We start from the raw sequence: 23,444 nt of genomic DNA, 5'->3' as shown, positions 1-23,444 counted from the left end.
TGTACTGTTTTTCATCTAAAACCATTAAGAGTAATAATCAGGACTAACGTTTGCAAGGAAACCACACATAAATCTTCCATTACTCTGAAAACAGGAGCAGAATGATTATACACGCAAGACTAGATCCGAAGTATATGTATTCAGAGTGTAAACAAGACAGATTTTGGCATAGAACTCACAGTGGATGCTCCCTGGCTGACTCCGTATTGTGACACAGGGCATGCAGTAACATAAGGGCCAGACAACTGTCCACCTTTAAGGTTGAGTGGCTGGCATATGGTCCAATTGTAGATGACAGCCAAGGAGAGCGTGCATTGATTAGCCCGCATATCCATCATGGCTCTGTGAATGCTAAAGAGACGAGCTGCAGCAGCTAATGAACACAAAGAGTGTCACTGAGGTGGAGATGTGTATTACAGGACACGACTAATCATTCAGCCATTATGCTAACCACAGTCACAAAGAGGAGCATATTGATCACAGCCACTAGATACGCTGTATGTTGGCAAGTGCATACCTAAAACGCGATTGCCAACTGGGTTGGAAAAGAGGTCATGACATTCAAGTGTGTGTGTGTGTGTGTGAATGCATGTGTGTTTTTGAGATTTATTGTTAAAAGCCTTCCAGTTCCAGCAGCCAAATTTTCAGTTCGCTTTAACCTTCAGCTGCATGGCAAGCTTCCAGGTTTTCATTCCACAATTTCTACAACTTGACCACAGTCTCCGCTCAGTCTGTGTATGTTCACTTCTTTTCTGTCTCCTTGAGGACATGGTTTCCTGTTCTCTGTTTCCTGTCCTCCTCCGTGCAGCCCCCATCCCTCCAATCATTCCCATTGTTTGTCAGGTTCCCATGGCCCATCAACAAAAGCGGTGGGAGGGGGACAGTGGAACAATTCATTGCACCCGTATGGTCTTCATTTTCCTGACCGCAATGCAGTCACAGTCCTGTTTCCATTTGTGTGACCGCACAAGAGAAAGAACAGATATAAAGGAAGAGAGGACAAAGAGTTGGAGGGAAACATAGCTGCTAAATAAAAGCCAGTAAGGAAAAGAAGAAAGATGTACACTTTTCTCTGTTATCACCAAATTGCCTCTCTTAATACTATTTTAGCTGTACTGAGACATCGAATTGCGATCCGCTCTAAAGATTTTTACCCTTAAGGTCTGGTGCTCTTAATGCAAGACGAAGATTCTTCTCAGAGTAGCCTCAAACAAATCTATTTTTCCTGCTCTCCTCCCCATTCTTATGATTTCAATCACCACGTCTTCCTTTCTCAGCCCCCTTACAACCGTGACTTTGAAAAGTTCAAGTCATTTATCCATTCACTCGGGGATTTCTTCAGCCGGTCAACTGTCTTTATAAGCTGTAATGAATCCACTATTTGCACATGAGAGTATTTGACTAAGGCTTTATTTGCCGTGAGCTTAACATTTTCAACCATTTCTAGGGAAATACTGCTACTGAGTAGCTGCAGCCGCTGAGGTAATGTGCCGGTCTGTTTTTATTTCGTTCTACACTGCACTCGTAAATGCATCCTTCAAATTATATTTGCCACCACTGAGGCAGTTTTCTTGCAGTGATTGAATAGTAAAGGCATCACTGGCTTGCTCGAGAATAGGGCTGAGGCAGCTGCAGGGATCTAATTTGTGATGCTTGTCAGCCTTGTCTACCTAAGGTAAAGTCCTGTGGCACACACGAATGAGTTAATCATAAAATGTTACTGCAACAGCGATGACTTCACTGATTTCTCCCTGAACATAGAAAAGCACTACATAGGATAAATTTTACAAGAAACTTGGAAGCATCTCGTACTGAGTTGCACAATATTTTTAATTTGCTCACTTTGTCAGAAGAGCACATAGTTCCACTCTGTATGGCCTAGTCCCATGGCACAGTCCTTCTGAGCATTAATGTGCTCAGCAGCAACATTTCCTCAGAAAATCAATTCCACTCATCACTTGTTATGTGTTTGAGGCTGCCACAGGGTAAGAAATGGCATAAAGTCATTCTGCAGTGTGTTTGCTGCTTAGGTACTTGCTAGACTATGGTAGCAAAGAGGCAAAAGTTTACAGTCCGGCTGTCTTTTGTACAAAAAGGTCAAGAGAAGTGTTATCCTAAATGTTTTGACCAAGTGAAAAATATGTAATTAAAAAAGGAAAGTTTTCACAGGATTCTGTGTAGTCCACCTTTAGGAGGAATAAGCAGAAGCAATGGTGTTCTGTATAATTCTACCACTCTTTTATATTGTTGCAGAGGAATTTTGTCCCATTCTGCAGCTTCAGTTCATTGAGGTTTACTGGTATTTGTATATGCACAGCTCTCTTTAGACCCTGCAAAGCCATTTCAGTTAAGCTGAAGAGTGGACATTGACTTTACCATTGTAACATCTTGATTCATCTTGACCTCACATTTGACTTTAGAACACTTTGGTATGCAGAGGCATTTATAGTTGACTCAGTGACTCCAAGGTGCCCATGTCCTGTCCTTAACATCACTGCAACACTGGTATTTGTTTTTTACCCCACACAGTGTTATGCATTATGGGCCAATATCTTGCAATTTGGCCCTCTCTGTCATTTTTAAGATAAACTTTGGAAGCCTAAACCTGCTGTCGTGTTCTTGAATTCGCTGGGACGTCCACTTCTGAGAATATTTTGTGTTAAGACACACCCAAACACTTTAGAAAAGCAGCAAACTAGCAAAACCTTTCGGTTTTACAGAGGTGGTCACATTTGCTGATGATCAGCTAATGAGCTGAACTGTTTAGCAGCACCTAGCTGCTACATTCCCTCTTTTTTCCTATAGAAGCAGTGTGGGTGTACTCAGTTGCCACTGCATACAGTCTTATCAAAACTTTCTCTTTTACATGAACGTACAGCATATATAATATACTTTTTGCTTAATTATCATAGTCTGCACTACACAAGCTGTAAAGATTGGATCACAGGACCTGTGACTGTGGTGTGTACTACTAGAGCTTGATGCTAGTAGGAATTCCAAATGATAAAAATAATATGAAGCAATCTGAAGCATAATCTGCTGCTTTTTAGTCTGGACTTTGTAATAATGAAGTTTTAAAGATCTCGTGTGTGTATATCACAAAGTAGAGGACAGAATGTCCATGGTTACTGATGCAGCCTCATCCCACATATTACAGCCATCTGGCGTTATGGTGGTGCTATCAGCAGGTAAAATCTGATGCAGAATTATAAAAAGCTATAAACAGAATGTATGTTGTTAACCCCTTGCATTGAGTGTAGAGGCTACGCTTGAAGCCACTGAGGTGTTCGATGGTGGAGCTGACACAGTGCCACTGTTATGAAAGAAAACTTGTGTTATTGAGAAAGTCCAATAACTCCAGCGTTGTTGTTATCTTGTCAGCTTAAACATTTATTGTTCACCATTGATTGCATTTGCCGTTCCACAGTTCATCTTAATGTCCAACATTATCAAACATAAATCACAACAGCACAGCGATCACAAACTGTTTGGTCCTTACGACCAGCGACCCTAATTAAATGTTCCTGCCTTAAATGCAATCACTTACAAACACAAAAAGGGACAACTAGAGGCATGCAAACACGAAAATGGCTCCTACAGTGAGCTTTGTATCCTCTTTACACCAACAATTATTTAATCTTCTTAAAGCTGGTTCGGAGACGAGTAATGATTCCATCAACCTAACTGATAACTGTAGACATGCCTGTAAGCAACAATATCACTGTTCAGGATTCTACCAGGGTAAAACACCACTTTTGACTATATACGATTTAACATAAAGCTTTAAACAAGGAAGTCATGTTAGTTTTGTTGATTATCCTTTCAGAAACCTTCTTTATGCACATGGCACATTTAAGATAAGTGCATTCATGAGAGAGAGACATTACTGTTAACACTCCCCACACCCCCAATTGGCCTGCTGGAAGTTTCTTCTTTCTTAAAGGGAGTTTTTCCTTCCCACTGTCGCCAAGTGCTTGATCATAGGGGGTCGTTTGATTATTGTGGTTTCTCTGTATTACTGTGGGGTCTTTACTTTACAATATAAAAGGGCTTTGAGACAACTATGCTTGTGATTTGGTGCTATATAAATGAAATCGAATTAAAAATTGACCTAAACATATGCGAGTGCGTTTAAAAAAATATCCCACCATCAATCAAAGTGTGGCGAAAACCTGATATGACCTGGATTTGTTCAACAAATATATACTGGGAAGTCTGAAAGATCTCTAGGTATGGGAACCTGGTCGTAAAAATTCAGCCTCACTATATCGAGGGTGTGAAACACTGTTAAGGATTGATCACCTTCACCTCACGACTTGACAAAGAAGTTTCTTGTTAACTTTCAAGATTTCAGAACATACTGCCAAGAAAAGCACAATAAAACTAGTTATTCGATCGGTGATAATCATTCATTTCATTCCTTCCATCCTAAGGCTTGCACTTTAAATCGTTTCTCCACTCTCTCTATTTCCCACGTATGAGTTTTCAGTGTTTCTTTCAGTGTTTGTTTAAACAGACATGAAATCACTGTGTGTAGACTAAAGAGATTCTTTCTTTCTGAAAGCTCAGTTTTTATGAAGCTGTTCAGATTTATGGACAGTTTTTATGAAGCTGTTCAGATTTGTTCCAGAGCATCACATGAGCAAAACAGAACCACTGAATTCGGATAAATGTGCGTCATTGTTGCACATAAATTGTTAGAACCTTGGCGTGAGACAGTATTTGTGCCACTGAAAGTTGCATCTACTATTTCTGTACCTCATACCTTGAGACCAGAATGCATTTTAATAAGGATCAGGATGAGATAATCACTTCTATCCGGATTCACCTCATTAGCATACATCCTGCTAAGTGTAAAAGCCCCATTTTGTGTTCAGCCTCGAGTCACCCACAGGGTCATATTACTTCACTAAAATCAACCACCTATGGCTACAAAGCTGCAGCAGATGATGATTGAAATGTCCTATTATAGCTGGAACAGGAGCAGTCTAATCGAGACACATTGATGAGTGCATCCATATGCTGCATGGAGCCTGGATACTAAGATGGTTATCCTGGTGACCTTTCACCCTGGTTACACCCTTTCTGTGGCAGGCTTGACCTTTGCTATGGCCCTGCTGCTGCAGTGATCCACTCATGATATTTATTGTCATGCCCCATTTCCACTGAGACTGTCCATTTGGGGGTGATAGAATAGGATTGGAGGGGTGACCCTGTGCTCCTTAGAGGCTCCTGGGAGTCTGAATCATGCCTGCATGTTCTGTCAGCGTAATGGCAAACTCTGGCCTTTAAAGGCTGCACTTAACAGCGGTAACGATGGATTACTACTGCTCACCCAAAACTTAATGCTTACCTCCTGAACAAACAAAGTCTCCCTTTCTCTCAGTGTTTTATTTTTATTTTTTGCCAGTCTTACTTCCCCTTCATTCTTAATATGTCCTTGTTTTTTTTCCACTTAATATCCCTGCCTTTCTTCCTCCATATCTGTTGCTTCTCCTTTTTCCCCAGTGGTCATCCTTCTTTCTTTGTCTCACATTGCCTTACTGTTTTCTCTTTCTCTCTCTCCTCCACTGTCAGCCTATCTTGTCTTTTTCCCCGATGGCTCATCAAATGAAAGAGCTGCAGTGATGCTATCTGTGCCCCCAGTCTGGACCAGTATGTGTGTGTGCGTTGTGTCAGACAGATTGCTCCTCATAAGACTGCGGCCCCCGGGCTAATGTCACAACAGTCCTCTCACACATTTCCTCAGTCAGCTGCACGCTCTACAACTGTGCAGGAACCAGTGCCTGCAGTCCCAACAAGTCAATTCAGTTAGATCAGAAGAATGAGCTTTATAGGAACTTGATTATAATAACTTGCTACAGTACAAAACATGACAGACAATGAGCTGAATCAACTTTATGAATCCCACAGAAAGGGGTCGTCCCGTGGTCTGTGGGACTGGACAAACACATCAATCTTGAAGAATTGAGTAGTTCATACTTGTGTGATTTTTGTCAGTCAATTCAGCAACATATTTAGCGAGCATTTGTGTTTGATTGCTTTTCTTTGCTTGCCTCCCCGCCTGCCTCATCAAGGCAGGTTCAGCTGAATTTCTTTTAGGCTTACCTTGATGAGTAGTTACACATGCAATAGACTGTGAAGGGCTTAGTATACTTGGCCTGCACCTGAGAATTTAAAAAAAATATTTGACAAGCTTCTCCATTACTCAACCGTAAAGTTAAAATTATAAATGAATGATTAATAGAAAGACTTTTTTTGGTATCCGGTTGATTATTTTGAGTCAGTTTCAGATATGAAGATTTGAGTTGTCTTTTTCAAATTAAATAATAATAATAATAATAATAATAATCATGGATTGGATTTATATAGCGCTTTTCAAGGCACCCAAAGTGCTTTACAATGCCACTATTCATTCACTCTCGCATTCACACACTGGTGGATAAACAGATTATATTTTTGTGTTTTTGGACTGCCAATTAGATAAAACAACAAGTTTTGCTACCGTTTAGACAACTGACAGAGTCAATAAACGGTTAATAATGTGCTGAAATGTGTAACAACATGAAGACTGTCTGTTAGTATGCACTATCATCCCCTTTTAAACAGTCACCCGAAGTACACTTGTGGCCTTTTCAGAGAGTTTCTTTGTTGGTATCTGTTTGATAGAAGAGCTAGGAGCTCTACAACCAGAGGCTCTCTGTTCTTCAGCCATGAATATCTTTTTAAGCTCTAATTATGTAGCACAGTTATTGGCTGGCCCATGTGTTGTGTTTACTGTCACTGTAGAGATATAAGTCATGTTCATGTACAACGTTGTTTTCCTGCCAGCGCTTGTTAGGCTTTCCAGTGCTAACGCACACGGCAGATATGTGTGAGAGGCGTGAACTGGGGTGCCAGTTAGCTCGTGTTCTGCATTTTATTTTTGGCACGGCAGCTGGTACCAAGGTTGCTCAGGGATTCTGTGATTATGTGGACGGCACAAGAAAAAAAAAAAGATTTGTGATGATTACAAAGAAAATACCAAAATCCACAGTGACTTATTCAGACTGTTAAAGCATTTGACCCTGGACTGTGTTTGTCTAAGGCTTTTGACCTTGTTTCTAAAAAATTAAATCTTTAAAAGGCTTTTCTTAAAATAGCTAGGAGCCATAGTTAATCCAGTGCTACTCAAACAAGTGTAAAAAGAGAATTTGTCGCAGGCTATGTTCAGATGCAGATTTGCTGTGTTATATAATGGAAACAGAATGGTATTTGCTGAATGACTCAAAATAAACTACAGAGCTTGTGTTCGCTGTTATAAAGAAACATGTCACCCAGTGTAAATGTGAAACAGTTATGTGTGTTTTAGCAGTTTTTTGACAGCAACTAAGCTCAGAATGGTAGCTCAGAATGATTTAAAATAATATACATCTGATTTGCACAGGAAATACTAGTCAATTTAATATTGGATTTGGTCTCTTTTGCCTTTTACAGAAAAAAAAATGTTTCATATCACCAACTTATCTGTAAAAGAAAATTAACATTAGATTTTAAGACATTCGTACAAGGCGCTATAACCATGAGGCTGAATCCTGGAATTGAAAAGAACTGGAAATCATATTTTAGGGTTTGAAGCAGAGAACACACACATGTTTTTGAAGTTTTAGGGAGCAACATGAACTAAAACTTGCACAGAACACTTAGTTACATTTAATTATGTTTAGAAACATGTAAAAATTCTTATTAAGCGGGGCAAAATAATTTTCTAAATCAGTGAAGTGGTCCTCGAAGTAATTTGTAATGCTAAAAGCTATTCAACCCCAAATCCACCAGGGCACTGTTAAACAAGAGCCACTACAGCTGCATAATGTCCTTTTACTTTAACACAAAGGAACTGAAGGAACAGACGTGCGCTTCAGTTTTGGCTCAAGTAGTCATGGATGGAGATTTACATCAATTTGTTCTCAACTAAGAGCGACTGTCTGAGGGCTGAAGCACAAAATGTGGTGCTGCTGTACCTTTGTTCAGCTGCGTAATGTCCTCCTGCCATAATAACCATGATATACTTAACAAAACCAGTTATGCTAATTAGATCATTAATTGAACAGATTATTGTATGAATTTCTGTTAATGGATTAGGGATCATTATTACATCCGCGTGGGTGAGACACAAAAGCTGCCAGACGTGATGTATTTCAGCGGTGTATATCGCAGAGATTTTGATAAATTTGAAAAATATGAAAAATTTGTCGTGTCAGCAGATGTATCTGATATAACAGTATCTGCTTTGCTTCTACAATATAATGTTAACGTTGCTCCAGGACCATCACTTGAACTGACCAGTCACATGTTTGTGATGTCACAGCTTTGCAAGTCAGGCAAAACACCAAAGTTTAGCACTTCCTGCAGAGAAAAATGTGATGGTGGGGGTTTGTGTCCAATGTGGAGATATTATTTTTAGACTTCGTGCACTATTAAGTTACTGTCAATCGATGTTTGGGTAAGTTTAGATGCTAAAACTGATCGGTTATGTTTAAATATCATAGTTTGCATTAATGCATATCCTTGCACAGTGTTAACTATATCTTAAGACGCTTTTCTGGCAGAAACCCTTAAAGGCAAATGTCTTTTATTGTAATTAGTATGCAAGTGCTTTATTTGAAGAGAACTTTTAACTGACATAAAGTCACAAAACGCTGCACAACAAAATGATTGCAATCATTTAAAAAAAAATTGTTTAAAAAAAACTATTGCTATCAGTATGACACCATGTTACAGGATTTAAAAAGTAATAAATGAAAGAAAAAAATAATCTCAGCAGAAGGCCTGGTTAGACAGAAGCCTTTTCAAATGCTTTTTGAAGGAGTCCACAGAGTCAGCTAAACGTAGCTGGAGTGGTAGACTCTAGGTGTCACAGACTGAAAGGCTCTGCCCCTGCTAGTCTTCAATCTGGTAGGAAGAACTAATAAATTTTGATCCTGCGACTGAAGACTGCGAGCAGTAGTGTGTTTAATGAGATGTTGAGATAAATGATCTGGACCTAGTCGATTTAGTGCTCTGTATATAAGTACAGAAAAAGCATTCTCAAAATCGACTGGGAGCCAGTGTGAGGAGTTTAAAATAGGGGTAATGTGAGCTCACTTGCTAGAACTTGTAAGGAGTCTGACTGCAACATGCAGCATTTTTTTTCCCCCTGAGTTACAAAGATATGATATCTCAAACACATAACTGCTCAGCTCCTGTGATGATCCTGGAGCAGCAGCAATTATGATGTTCGATATCAGATCATGCCATGCAGTTCTGCTAAGCTCGTTTAAAAAAGCTGCCAAATATGGGATTGAGATAGTTAAGCTCAGAATATCTGATTGCACGGTGGAGAAATGAACCTGCTGTCACAGTGATGTAGTCCTGGCTTGAGCTTGGAGCTTTCAGTTTTTCATGTTAGAACTTGAAAAAGTAAAGTTTAAAGATAAGCTGAATAGACACACAGCATTTGTGACTAAAAAGTATGTAAATCGCCAATATTTATAAAAGGGAAGTCCTGAAATACTGTACAACACATTTAATTTTGAAGTGTCTCATTTTGTCAGTCCCTTTGAATGATGGAGGCAGTTACCCATTTCCTTTCTTTTATTCATTCACCCAAAAGTTTTATTGAAGCGCAATATGATGCCATGGGATTGTAGTGTAAGAGCATGCCACGGGCATGTTTTGTGTCATGTTTGCACATTTTAAGTACGTTCAGTGTTACAGGGAATAATTAATCATGTAAAAATACATTTAAAAATGCATAAGCAAAAACAAAATGTAGTGTTAACACAAAATTTCATGGCATGCCATTCATATGGTGTTTCATGTTACCACATGACCCCAAACTAATTATCACAGGAGGCAGAGCAGCCTTAAGAAATCTTTGATGTGTTTTGTGTAGAAACGCAACATGGTAAATCATCAAAAGATGCGTAATCTCTTCTCATCTTTCCCATGTCTTGAGATCTACCAATTCACCACAAACAATACAATTCATGCATTTCAGATTTCATTCTTTTTAAAACAAGATAAAAATCCTCTCATGTTTGCCAGTGACTGTTAGTGTATAGCTGCACTCACCTTCTTAAGTCGTCCACTCCTGGTGCCCAGGAAGACCACACTGTGTCCACCGTAGATGTAGGAAGTGACAGAGGTCAGCCTGTCCCTGCTCTCAGTGAACACTGTCCGACCTGACACCAGCTGGGAACCCCCCAGGGGTTGGTTTATATCCAGACCGCAGAAGTGATCATCAATGGGAACAGGCTGCGTGGAGAGAGGGAGGGTGTGCGGGTGAAAATATAGAAAAGATTAAGATAATGATGGCAGAGAGTTGTGTTTTTGAGACGAAGTGAGGAAGAGAACCGGAGAAAAGGTGAAAGGAGGAGGGATGGAAAAGCAGTGAGAATGAAATGAAGGAGGAGTGGGTATGACAGATATAAGGAGAGGAAATAGATGTAATGAGAGAGGGTGAAGAGAGCTAGTGGGGGCCAGAAACTGACTGAAATTGCTGTAGACACATGCGAATATAAGAGGAGAACTCAGAGTGACTTATGGTAAGCCTAACATGCATTAAGCGCACAATTTTCAGGGTTAAAAATGATTACTTCAAAAGGGTTTGTGCTGCTGGGTTTCTGAACACGCCTCAGAGCGGGCAAATTTGCGGAGCAGAATAATTGCTGATGGCAAACACGAGAGATGCCGTGTATTTTGCGCCTGTTTCTGTGATTTTTAGATCGCTTGATCTGACATCACAGAGCACAAGAGATGTTAGGTTTTGATTGGGCATCAAAGAGAGCTGCACGCTTAGCAGTCCTATTGCATCTTCTAACATGCACCTCAAACTTTTGCTAATTGCCTGTCACTTAATATATAAATCTACCCTTTTAGGGCTTTTTTATTGTTGTTTTACATCCTCCATTCCTGAAGCATATATTATTCGTTAGCCCTGAAATGAGCTTTTCCTTTCATCAGGCTTTGTGCCTGAGTTTAACTAAATGTGATCAATTAAGTGAGCATACCATAAATGTATCTAATATCGCACCACTGACCAGTTCTTTTTCTTCATGCACTTTACCTCCAGTCTTATAAACAAGAAATAGAGGATCCATCTCTCATTTTCAAGATTCCCTCTGGACCCACAAAAGTGTTGCACATATTGCCAATTAGTCAATGTGAAATTCTGCTGCTGAAATTTTAATGACATGCCTATCTGTACACTACATAAATATATGTGGACACATACACATATATGCTGTAAATTAATACTGGATTTAGTAGTTGTACTAAAAGCAGAATTGCTTTGGTCGCTTTTTTGACTATTTTGGTTTGAATTTAATCATCAACTGTTGGACTTCCATCAGATTTTGTGGTCTTCTGGGGATTAATCTTCATAATTATGCTTTTGCTCTTGCTGTTGTGACACTTGCGATTGATGATTGAATGGAGTGACATTTAAAACTCGATGCACACATTTGAGAAAATGCACTCAAATCTAATACCGCCAGGTTAAAGTTTACATGAAGATAATTAATCTGAATTTTAGAAGCAGGACCACCGCTCCTACACTCTCCTTCTGGTCCTTTGTCTGTATATGCATCCTTCACTAAAACGTGTCGTTCTCATTTTCCCAACCCCTTTTTTTCATTCACTTCTGGATCTGCCTGGCTCAGGAGCCGCTGCCAGGCCTTCCCCAAACCGCACCATCAGTTCACGATTCTTCATCCACCATTGTCAAATAATAATGAGGATGTGGTCTCAGCCAGTGACTGATCCAGTAAAGATTCTTAACTTGCACTAGATGGATTAGCACAAGAAATATACAGGCTTATTATTAGGTTTATACTTTTATAGTTTCCAGATGGTGTGTCTTCAGGACTTCGGTCATTGTTTAACTGTTCTTGTATTGCCACTATGCAGACTTTTGTGATTTACATGAATTATCTCATCTCTTGGAGCACTGCCATGGCATCGAACACGGCACATAAGTTTTAGGAAACCCTGACGTTTATGCTGATTCCAATATCTGGTCAGTATTTCACTTTGGAAAAAAACTTGCATTTGACCTCAAGAGTGTGTGCACCAGAGACCCTGTGTAGTTTGTCTTTTTCTCAGATTTTTAGATTGCTTGATCTTCTAACGTGCACCTCAAACCTCTGCTAATTGCCTGTCACCTAATATATAAATCTACCCTTTTAGAGCAGCTATTTTTATCCTCTGTTTCTGAAACACATTAGGCTAATGATCAAATTTTATTAAAGTAGCAGAGTTGCCTTTTTTTTCTTTTGGTTAAATGTTGTTATGCTAACAGTAGTGTGATGGATTGCTATTGAATTAAATACTGTAGGTCTCTGTTTGGTGTTGAGAACGCCTTAATGCCCAATTAAGCCATTTTCAAGCGCCTTCTTTGTGGCAATTCATTGTGTTGTTCCCTTATCAGGAAGGAAAAGTAGACCTAGAGGAAACTTTGAAAGGATCAACTTGAGAATTGAATGACCAAGGGCCAGATTTACTATATTCGGCAAAATAGCATGTGAGCCCAATCCCCAAATAGTGCTCATAGGTGTGATTAGTTTTACGTGTGATTTACAAAATACAGGTACAGTGAGTTCATTTCCAGATCAAATGCAAAAAATAAGACAGGCTTATTTTAGCAGTTAATTGCATGTCCCATTTGTTATTAAATACTTAATTTGCATAATTGATATTTTGTGCCTTAAAAAAGGAACTCCCCAAACGGTCAGCTGCAAAAATCTCTGAATTCCCACCTCTTACACTTTAAGTGATATTATCATTTCACTTAAAGCACCCAGCTGCCAATTTAAAGCCTCAGTCATTAGCTGTGAATTTTATGTCTTATTTGCCCAGCAACTAGCAGAATAAGAAACTGCCATTCTTGGCACTGAATCAACAGAGTGGAAAGGTTTTGGGCTTTTCAAGTGGTGATCTGCCGTGGCTATACAATGTTGTTACATGTATGAACACTTATATAAACTGTACTGACCACAGAAATCATACCTAATGCATCACCATGCCCAACTGGTGCTTGATTTGACTGAGTATTTATGTAACCAGAGAACTAAAGTATCCAATGAGACACATTACAGACACTTACAGCATATGAATACAGAGAGAGAGATTTCTTTTGCGTTTGCGTTGGTGTTATGGATAACATTACATCTCATTTGTTTGATGACCTGGTTTAATCAAAGTACATGTTGGGAACCACAAGAGTGATTTACCGCATGCGATGAATATCATTGTTTTCACGCTTCACTTTCAACTTGCTTCCATGAAAGCCTCTCATTATGCAGAATTATAGCTTTTATAAAGGCACAGACTTGGACATTCACAAGAAAGGCAGTTTTTTCTCAAGATCAAGAACAGGTCTCAGAGGGCTCAAAAAATGCTGACAGCGACAAGAGCAGAAGGAGGGAGATGGGGAAAGAGAGGGAGAGAAAGGGGAGGAGAAGGAGGCGGGAGTCGGTGCCTAAACCCCTGAATGAAATCAGAGCTCAATACAGAATTCCTCTGATTAGCATTGTGGAAATAATCTCCTCCAGCTCTTATGCTCTCATGGGATCTTGAAACCTGAATAGTGTCTTCAGTATAGCACAGACTGCCTATCTATCAGCTGTTTAGGCTGCAATCATACTTGCAAGTCTAACTTTCATTACAGCTCCACTATATCACTGCTACACACTACTGTGTGATACTTTCGCTAAATATGTGAGGTTCAAAGCAGCATTTCTCCCTAAAATCTACCTACCGCCTTGGTGCACTGCACGTCCTTTCCCAGCAGCCAGTGCAACTCCAGATTTCCTTCTCCTTGGTAGCAGGACTGCAGCCGCTCCTTAATGCGGGTGTTGATGTCCTGGATGGTGAAGATGCAGAGAGCAGAGTGATCTGGAGGGTCGTGGTACTGCTTCTGTCCTTTCGAGAACACAGCAAAGAGCACATCCTCTTGAGCACTAATGTTGAGCGACTTAGCCAGAACCCTGCCAGCCTTGGACAGGTAAGCTGCCTGCAGCAGACGGTACTCCTCGCCTCTGTGAATGCACCCCACAGGAAGTGACACATACGAGTGGAACTTCTTGTCACCTTTGCACAGGCGGATGATTCGGGATGTGTAAAAGAGGTCGCCAGGGGAGCCACCTGCAGGCATCCCGTTCTCTGGAGTCTCCGGCTGGACAGTCATGAAGTAGACAAAGCTGCTGCTGGCAAAGCCATAGATGTAGTAGATGTCAAAGTGTGGCACAAGAGCCAGTGTGTCTGAGGGGATTTTAATCAGAGAAGAAACAAAATCAGTGTGAAGCTCATAGTCCAGCATGGCGGAGGATTCTGGGTCACGAGGCAGCTTTCGGCTGGAGATAGTTGGAAAGTAGTCCTGTTTTCCGCCTACGGCAGTGCCGATGTATAAAGTCGCATCCTGACCCTGAGAGGGTACAACAACTCCATACATTGTCCCAGTCTGGTTGTCACTGGACAGGTAGTGCTCTTTCTTATGCGTGGGCTCCACAAGGATGAACAAATCATCCAGCCTCATCAGCTTACAGACGCCCTGGTAGAGGCTGCCACAGGCCAGCAGCCGGTTGTGAGAGTAGTCGATAAGCAACAATTTGTTAACATTGTCAGTGGAGGCCAAAGGCTCAGAACAGGGCTGGACAATTAGTGGAGGATAACATGCTTTGTTGTCATACTCTGGTCCTGTATCATGAGACACCAGGAGAGTTAGATTAGAAGACAACTTGTAAATTCGATTGACAGCTCCAATGTACAAAGCCCCAGTAGACTGATGCACAGTCAAGTGGTTCAGCGACCACTCCCTCCTCTCTGATTGGAAGGTGTTCATAGTCTGTCCTAGAGTCATCTTTTGATTCACAGAGATTAGAGTCAATAGCCACAGTGCCAGGGGCCATGACATGACCTTTAGAGGACCGTGACCTTTAGTGAGGCCGCAGTAAGTCCATCCTTTATACAAGCACGTTCCCATCCCCACGTGGCTCTGAAAAGTATTGAGCTCAGACAAACAGGATTGTGTGTCAACAAGTAGCAGGATTGTCCAGAAAAAAGATCAGCTCAAGTGGGGTCTTGTTCTCCTCAAGTGATCTTCACATCATTCTGAAAAAGAAAAGAAAGACATTTGTTTTAGATCTCAAAAAATCCTTGATTCTTTCAAGTGTGAAAGATTGCTTTTCAGGATATCGTTAGGCACTAAAACCCTAGAAATGTCTTGTTTTCTTCTCTAGCTCTGCTTAGTCAGACACATGAGACATCAAAGAAACAAGTAATCATTTGTTCAAACTGTCTCCCCATATTTACTAGCCTGAGAGATGGTCCAATATTCCCCATATCAACAGGGGGGCTCATTATATTCGCCTTTCTGTAAGAGAGAACTAACTGTGGCCTATTACTTGAACAAAGCAGTGACACAATGTAGCTGCGCGTTCCCTCTGTTTGGGTGGCTAATTAAATGATCCAAATGTATTAATTATGCATCCATATTTTGGGCTCCCTGTTTTCCTTCCTCCCCTCTGCCTTGTTCGTTTAAATGGTTGAATCCAGGAGGAATTAATCACTCTCCAATGCGGCCGACATTCCTAAATTAATCAGGCTTTTTCCAGGGATGGCAGGGAGTCATTAGAGATTCAGAGCCTGGCAGCATCAACTCACACTTCCCTTTTTAATTTCATTAGCATATTTTATGTAAATATTTCCAAGGGACAAACAATGTCCGTCAAACACATGACGGACAAAAAAGATGGATGAGTTAGCCACATGAATGTTTGATGGATGTACATTTTTAATTTATTTATTTTTTTACTGTTATAACGTTAATATAAAATATCTTTTCGTCTCCCATATGGCCAGACAAAATAAGCTTATCTACAATAAAAAGAGGGACTTTTTTCCTCTATATAAAGACTGGTGTTTTATGATGGCAACACAAGCATCGTAGATAAAGTAGCTTCACATATGCCGTTACTTCATCGATGTCCATTAAAGGAGTAATAAAACTGTCTGCATAGGAGGATACATCATAAATTAAAACACCTGCATCACTCTAAATCCTGCCTGTGTGTTGCCTGAAGCTTCTCCAATCATACACTCAAAGGTGGTTTCTGTCTCTCCTTTGTTACCGCCGTTACTACACCAAAAGCACCTTCACACTCTTCTAACAATCCTTTAAAAGTAAAAATAAATGAAATGCCTTCAAATTTCCTTCAAGTATATCCTGCCAAATCCTAGAAGACTATACCTCGGAAGCAAACTGTCCTTTTTTGGCTGGAACTAACGTAAGCGGGGTGTTTTCTCAGTGAGACTTCCTGGTATAAGTAAAGGTTAAATGAAGACAGCCATGTCAGATCCTAATGCGGAGGTCATGATGCAGTGGGTGCTCTCCATTGGCTGACTAACAGGATGTCCGGCTGAGTTGAGCTGGAGCCAGGGATAGAGCGGATGGACTGACACTGAGCTGGCTGGGCCAACTCCAGCTCCACTCCAGCATCTCCTGCCCATCTGTCCCCACCGTGCTCACACAGGGGGAGAAGTCACTTGAGTGTCCCAACCTACTCTGCTCAATTTGGCAGGCTCAGTGTGAGCAACTCTACCAGTAATTGGCCACCGAAGAGTAATATCTGCCACACGCTGCATTGGCGCTCTTAAATCTGAAGTTTAGTGTTTGCTTTTGTTTGTTTAAAACAGATTCCATTTATAAAGACATGAAATGAATCAGTCATAGTCACAGTGCTATCTTTGCTGCCTTTGTTTTAGAAAACAGAGAAGTCTTTCCTTTTTTTTCCTGACTGGACACAAAAAAACATCTCTTTTATTAGTTCTCAGAAAGCCTAGATTTGGCAGGACATGTTGGCTCTAATATTTACATCTTTATTTAAGGCAAAATGTTGTCCAGCAAATTCTTTCTGAAAATCCCTCAGATCATCTGCTTTGCAAGCTGATGAGCACATGAACCCGTTTCTGTTTTCATTTATCCTGAAAACCTGATGAAATCAGTACTCATGCGTGATTGAAATACTGGAGGATAAAATGAAATATAAACAAGATTCATGTGCTTATTTTCAGCAATGACCATGAACTAGTGCTAATTGCGAAACTTTACTTTTTGAAGTACAGCCTTTTTTCCCCGAGATCTTTCTTCTTCTTTTTGTAGTCTTTTAAATAATGGAATGTCAAGTAATGCACTTAAGAGCTGCTTGAAAGTGGCAGAGTTAGAAAAATGTGACTGAATTCTTGAGCTGCCACAGAAAAGGGATTTTTGTGCTTCAGCTGGGGCTGTCTCTACTTTGTCTCTGCTTTGGATTTCTCTGCTTGAACTCACTCTACAAACTTCCAACTTAAAACCTTTGGTGTAATATGCATTGTAATCTTATCAAAAACTCAAGTGATGACCTTTCCTCAACTGGAAATAATAAATAAGACATCGCTCTTGAGGTCTAACAGCAAATAGCAGACCAAATGATATTTACAGAGGTTGGCTCGAGTCTGGCTTGACCTTAAACAACAGACACCAGCAGTGATACCCACAGGTTAATTCAGTGCTGAGAGTCTCCAGTGAAATCCTCAAAGGAGTTACAAAACAGGGGAGAAAAACAAGAAGAGAAATTAAGGAAGTGCTGGTGGCAAACGGAGCTGGGCAGGCAAGCAGCAGCCTCGTCGTTTCATCCATTTCTGTTCTGCCGGCTTTGGTCACGTCTAAGGCGTGCAGTCATGCTGCTCAGTGTTTACCCTGGATTATAGAGACAGCTCTTCGCCCTGCGCAGTCCTCCCTGCTGAATTCTCCGCCTCGCCACTCAGACACGCTCCAGCCCAGACGTGACTCATTCACACTCACACACAGGAACATGGTTTGCTGAGGCCTCTGGGGACGTGAGCTCTCAGCGGGCACCAATCACAACACAGAGGAGGGAGAAGCCAGTCTCTCGTGCTCCGCAAACACGACCCTTTGACCTGGATCAAGATCTGTGGAACCAAATCCATCCTTTTGGTTCAGCTTTAATTGAGGCGAAATGCTGTCATAGCTTCTGTAGCACCCTGTTAAGCATGATTCACGGGACGGAAGCGATGGTTACTGCTGTTGCGATGAAATAATTAAAAGAGGACTCTCTTCTTTGTTAGTATGTGCATCATGTTCAGTCATCGCTCAAGTTTGACAGCATAAAGATGTGTTTTGTCAGCATTTTTCATGTGTACTGTAGTACATTCAGATAAGATATTATGTGGAAACCTTATTTCTTGAAGATTTGCATATTTTGTGAAGTAGTGAACAGCTTTGTAGGCAGAGGCTTAATTGATTTGCGATACTGTGTTAAAACGCAATTGTGACCATCACAAAAAGAACTGACATGAAGTTAAAACTATTAAAATACAAATTTCCCGATAAAATGCTTTAATAAGAATTCACTGTGTTTAATTAGATAATTTAGATCAACCAATACCACTGAATTGCTAAAGCTGTGCTTTATAGCTAAACTAAGCCTTATAGGCTGGTTATATAGTATTTGTAAGAACATGGGATGATGATAGGATGATGAGATAAATTATTTATCTTCAAGAATGATGTAATACAAATACATTATTCCCTGGAACTATAGACGGTCTGGCAGGCAAAGTGGTGGAAACCCCTCAGACAAAGCTTCTCAAACTAAAGGGATGAGAGGTTTAACAACAAGTGGCCTTAAATAAAAGGCTAGAGGTGGTGCCTATAAATGTAAAGTAAACTGTTTAGGGAAATTATGTTTTGATTTTCTGTTCACAGTCATATTTAATAGTCACATTTATGTTGAATTCTTAAATTGAACATTCTTATCCATGTTTGTCATCACAGCTCACTCGGCCAGGGGCTGTTGCTGGTAGCTACGTATTTTTGCAAAGCATTCACATTTTGGAGATGTTACCTTTCCAAACACTCAGAGCAAGATGATACAAGAGGATTTTTTTTACACTTTAAAGAAGGACAGATTTAGCACAAGCAGCATGTGTTCAGGTTTATCTTGTTTATGTTTTGGATTATAGATTTGAGAACACTGTCGACAGACTGCACCATGATATTTCTAAAGGTCAGAAGATACTTCTCTGTGCTCACACTTAGTCAACAATAGGAGTCATTGTCACTCACATCAGAGGTGATAAAAATTTTTTTCCTTTTTGTCACTGTTGTTTTGTGTGGCCTAGATTTATAAGGCTGCACAAAGCCAATAACAGTATAAGACCACGGGGGCGGAAAACTGTCTGAACTACAATAGTCATAACAGCTTCTGTCTTTATGATTACAAGCGGGCTGTGCACAAGCGTGAAGGGTTTTTGTGTCTGTAGGTTTGTGCTGATGAGGCTGCTGATAGAAGTTTAAAAGTTTCTTATAGGACATCATTTTGGAGTTGGACAATATGTGGCTGCAGTTCTTCTGAACGTTTGAGCTTGTAGTATATAAACCCACATGGGATACTTTTGACTGGGGTTCTCGTCAAATACGCACAAGCCCGTCATTGGGGGGAGGGCTAGTTGTACACATCACACATGAATGGGCTGAAAGGGCGCCAGTCGCAACAGAACTTGACTTCCAAATGAATAAATGAAGGCAATTAGTAGATCTGTTTACAATGTTGTGGAGACAGAAGTAGGTCAAACATGGCAGACACAGAAGGGAGGAGGGAGCCAGCAAGCCAGAGCCAGGGGCTGTCGCTGGTACCTACAATGATGAGTCGGGGAATTAGGACATGAAAATGCCGTCTTTATTAACAATGACTTTTAAATGAATGTCATAATGAATCACAAGGGACCGGTGGAGTTTATTAGAAAAGCAGTGTTTTCTATTCAGCCCATCGTGTTTTATCAGACACAGTGTTGTAGAGGGTAAGCCCAGGGCAATAGGCTCCGCCTTCAAAATCCCCCTCACCCAAACACATACTCGAGCCTCAGAGGACATAATGTGTAGCTTGGATGCTCACACTGCAGATACCCACAGGATATCTTCGCTTTGATATTGCTCAGTCAAATTTTATGACAGTTGGCCCGTGGTTAATTTTTATCATTATGTTCTACAATGTAAATTCAAAGAGAAGCACTTTGCCCAGTTGGAAGGGGGCAATCTTAAAACCAGTATTTAGACTAATGGCAATAACACTTTGGGAGGCAATTGTTCCCTGGAAATCACTGCAAACTGCTGTGAATTCATTTAGCTTCATTGGCAGTTCGACTGGCACCTCTGCGTGTCCCAGCATTTTTTATATAATAAAAAACAGAACAATTATTTCCTTTTCTCCATGCTTGTTGTTTAGTTTATTGGCCAGCACAGATATTACAGGCTTTAGGACTCTCTAGCCAGCCACAATTCTTGATGGTAGAGTAGTGGAGGATGTCCGTGGGGGACAGTAAAACAGCGCTATGTCATCGCAACTAGCTCGGCTTCTAATAACTGCAGGATGCTGCGCAGAACCTGGGCAGTGGTAAATGTGACATAGGGGACCAATTCCAACAGATCACCACAACACAGTCAGCAGCCTCCTCTGCAATGCATTCCATTATCTCAGGGCATATGCATTATACATGCAGATACAGTACTTTATCTGAAATTGCTGTTAAGAGCAGGGACCAGATGAAGGGCACTGCTGCCACAGTCAGATTTAACCATGCATGCCTTTCTCCACCCTTCCCTCTTCTCAGCTCTGTCTCCTCTTCCATAAATCTCGTTGTTGGTCTTCCCTGCTTAATGGTGACCTCAAGCTGGCTCATCTCAACTGCTGAGGCCCTCGTGTTGCATATATGATGAGCATACAGGGGAAAGACAAAGTGACCTCCAGCGCCGTGATGAAAACCCATGCAGTTCAAGTGCAATAGAGGGTATTCTATAATTCAGCAATCGCATAGGAAGACAGAGTGAGCTGTCTTTCTTCTGGAGCCACACAGCTAGTGCCTGTAGTGGTAACCTACATCGCCTCAGAGCGAGGAGTAAACAGGTGTGTTTGATCAGGTTTTGGAGTTATCTTTCTGCACCCGCACAAAGACAATGAAGATGGTGAAATGAAGACTGGTGACCAAATACAGAACAGCTCACCTGTTTAGTTATTTGTACTATAAGATAATATATATTAACTACCAGCTTTATGTTCAGAGGGATGGCTTTATTGTCTGTTCGCACTTATATATCTGCCTTTTTTCTTCTTTTTTTTTGGCCAGGTTGTTATTGCTCTCTCTAAAGCAAAGCTATATTTTCCTCAGACCGACTGACTTACTCTACAGATGTGCAGGACCATATTGATTTCTCATGCATAAATCAAGGAGACCTGACAAGGAAAATACTTTACATTTGGCAGAAACTAGACCTCACTGAGTGTATGAATGGGGAAAAAGCAATCAAACACAGTGATGCAGACTACATTTGAAGCTGTGAAGCACATATGTCCATGATTCCCACACCACTGCACACAGAAATCAAAGAACTTATTCCAAAGAAGCCTGTATGTTTCCTCGGCTTCCTCCCGCTTTGCCCATATGGTTTCGTGGGGTGGGAGATGCCAAGGTTGGAGGTAGCTGGCACGAATAATTACGATCAAAGAAATTACAATGCAAAAGGAACAGCTGCTACCTCGACTGCTGACAAATCACTATGAGCAAGAGGAGACTGCAATAGATGGCAAGTCAGGGAGAGTAAAACAGGAAAGAGGAGGAGAGATGGTGCATGTTCTACTATACAACAACTTTCCCTCTAAGTATCTGCTACTCCAAAACCCATTTAACATTTAATCCGCAGTGCAAATAAGGCCTTTGGTGGCCATTCACCCCAAAGCTGTACAAATACAAGCATCTGCCCAGATTATCTCAGTCAGACTCTATGGTCAATCCAGCCCGGCCTCTTTCTAATTCTACCCATCAGAAATTCTATCCTACTTCCTGAGCCTCTCACATGAATTTGAGAAGATTCACAGAAATGTCTTCAATGTCCAAAAATAGAAATAACCTGGTTTGAAGTATAGTAACCAAGTGAGTTAGAATTCTACCAAAACTGCAAATGCAGGTGAATTTCTCTCAAATAGAAATTCTCTTCATGGCAAATGCGTTACATTTTTTTTAATGCTTTAACACAACTCCTGCAGGAATAATGCAGTTTCCTTTCGTCTCAACTTGCCCTTCCTAATAGGATTTGCTTGTCAAATTAAAATTGAATACTCCAAGTCTATTAAGCTCAGTCCCACCTGGTTTGTAGCTGCCAAGGGCTGATCACTATACAGCAGTCTTAGATGTAGTCCAGACAGTCTGGACTTCTATGACATGTTGCAGATAACCTGGTGAGGACAATTTTGCAGATGTAATCACTTAAAGTTGTGAGGCATTATTCCAGACATTAGTCATTTACTTTTTTGTAAGACCGGCGTAAGCAAGGCTTTTACAAAGTGGACCCAAATACTCTGTCTTCCCAGGTGGCAACAAAGAGCAATTTGACGGTGTTCTGTAATGGTGATGGTGTTTCATAATTCAGTCCAATTTGGTTTAAGGTGCCATCTGTCCATTTTTTAAGCACTTATCTGACTAGGGTTACAAAACCCCGTAACCTGGATTTGTCGCTAGTCTGTCTTATATGTTTCTTTAGAATGTGGGAGGAAACTGGAGCACCAGATGAAAATCCACAGTGACATGCAAAGGCCAAAAGACGACTGCAAGTGCTAACTATTGAAACCCTAATGAACAACAGTTTGAAGTGCCAGACTTATTTTATATAATCTTGAAACCTCTGTTTACGTTGTTTAGCAGCCTCTTGTTTTTTGAGAACTGGCAAGGAACTGGGGTTGGCTTGCCTCAGTCGACATGTAGAGTCATGTAGAAGTATCCTTGGGCATGATACCACACCACAGGTTTTCCCTGATCCATCTATCAAAGTTCAACTGTTTTAGTACTCAGCATCACAAACATCAAATATCCTAATCCCTTGGGGGGGGGGCGTTGAAGGGGGGGGGGGGGGGTTGAAGGGGGGGGGGGGGGGGGGGTCATCGCATTGTATTTTCCATATTACGTGCTGGGTTGTTTCTTCTCCGATCTCTCCTGTGTGTCCCAGATAGACACAGGAGAGATTGTCACTGGTGAAAGTCACATTTTTTCACCTTGTGTCATAATCAAGTCAGGTTTTAAACTGAATATTAACTGGTTGAAGTGGGCGTTCTTACCAAGTAATACTATGTTAATTCTTGACCACATACTAACATTAGTTTTGCAGTAGGTCTAGAAATGTTTTACCTTTTTAAAGGTGTAAAGAAATGTTTAATTTTTTTTTTTCAAAGGCTGAATTAATGTTTAAAACATTTGGTTTTAAAGCCGTTGCTTCACCTGTCAGCTGGGATAGGTTCTAGCCCCTCGTGACCCTGACAAGGATAAGCAGGAAAGAATGGATGGATGGATGGATGGATGGATGGATGCTACACCTGTCA

At 40.8% G+C, this 23,444-nt stretch overlaps 1 protein-coding gene across 1 annotated transcript in view; it reads right to left on the bottom strand.

Moving 5' to 3' along the window:
• Nucleotides 1-23,444, bottom strand: part of LOC146387556 (plexin-A2-like) — an 81,081-nt gene that overhangs the window by 53,690 nt on the left and 3,947 nt on the right. Inside the window, exons 2-3 of the mRNA XM_084929236.1 lie at nt 13,778-15,129; nt 10,093-10,275 (exon numbers count right to left, since the gene is read on the bottom strand). Of these exons, the coding sequence (XP_084785362.1) occupies nt 10,093-10,275; nt 13,778-15,001 (1,407 nt within the window). The 5' untranslated portion in view covers nt 15,002-15,129. The remainder of the gene's footprint in view (nt 1-10,092; nt 10,276-13,777; nt 15,130-23,444) is intronic.

Source organism: Perissodus microlepis, chromosome 5 (assembly GCF_051167445.1).
Source record: "Perissodus microlepis isolate ML-2025 ecotype Zambia chromosome 5, ASM5116744v1, whole genome shotgun sequence".
Taxonomy (NCBI): domain Eukaryota; kingdom Metazoa; phylum Chordata; class Actinopteri; order Cichliformes; family Cichlidae; genus Perissodus; species Perissodus microlepis.
The sequence above is the reverse complement of the archived record's forward strand: the minus strand, read 5'-3'. Positions and strand labels throughout refer to the sequence as shown.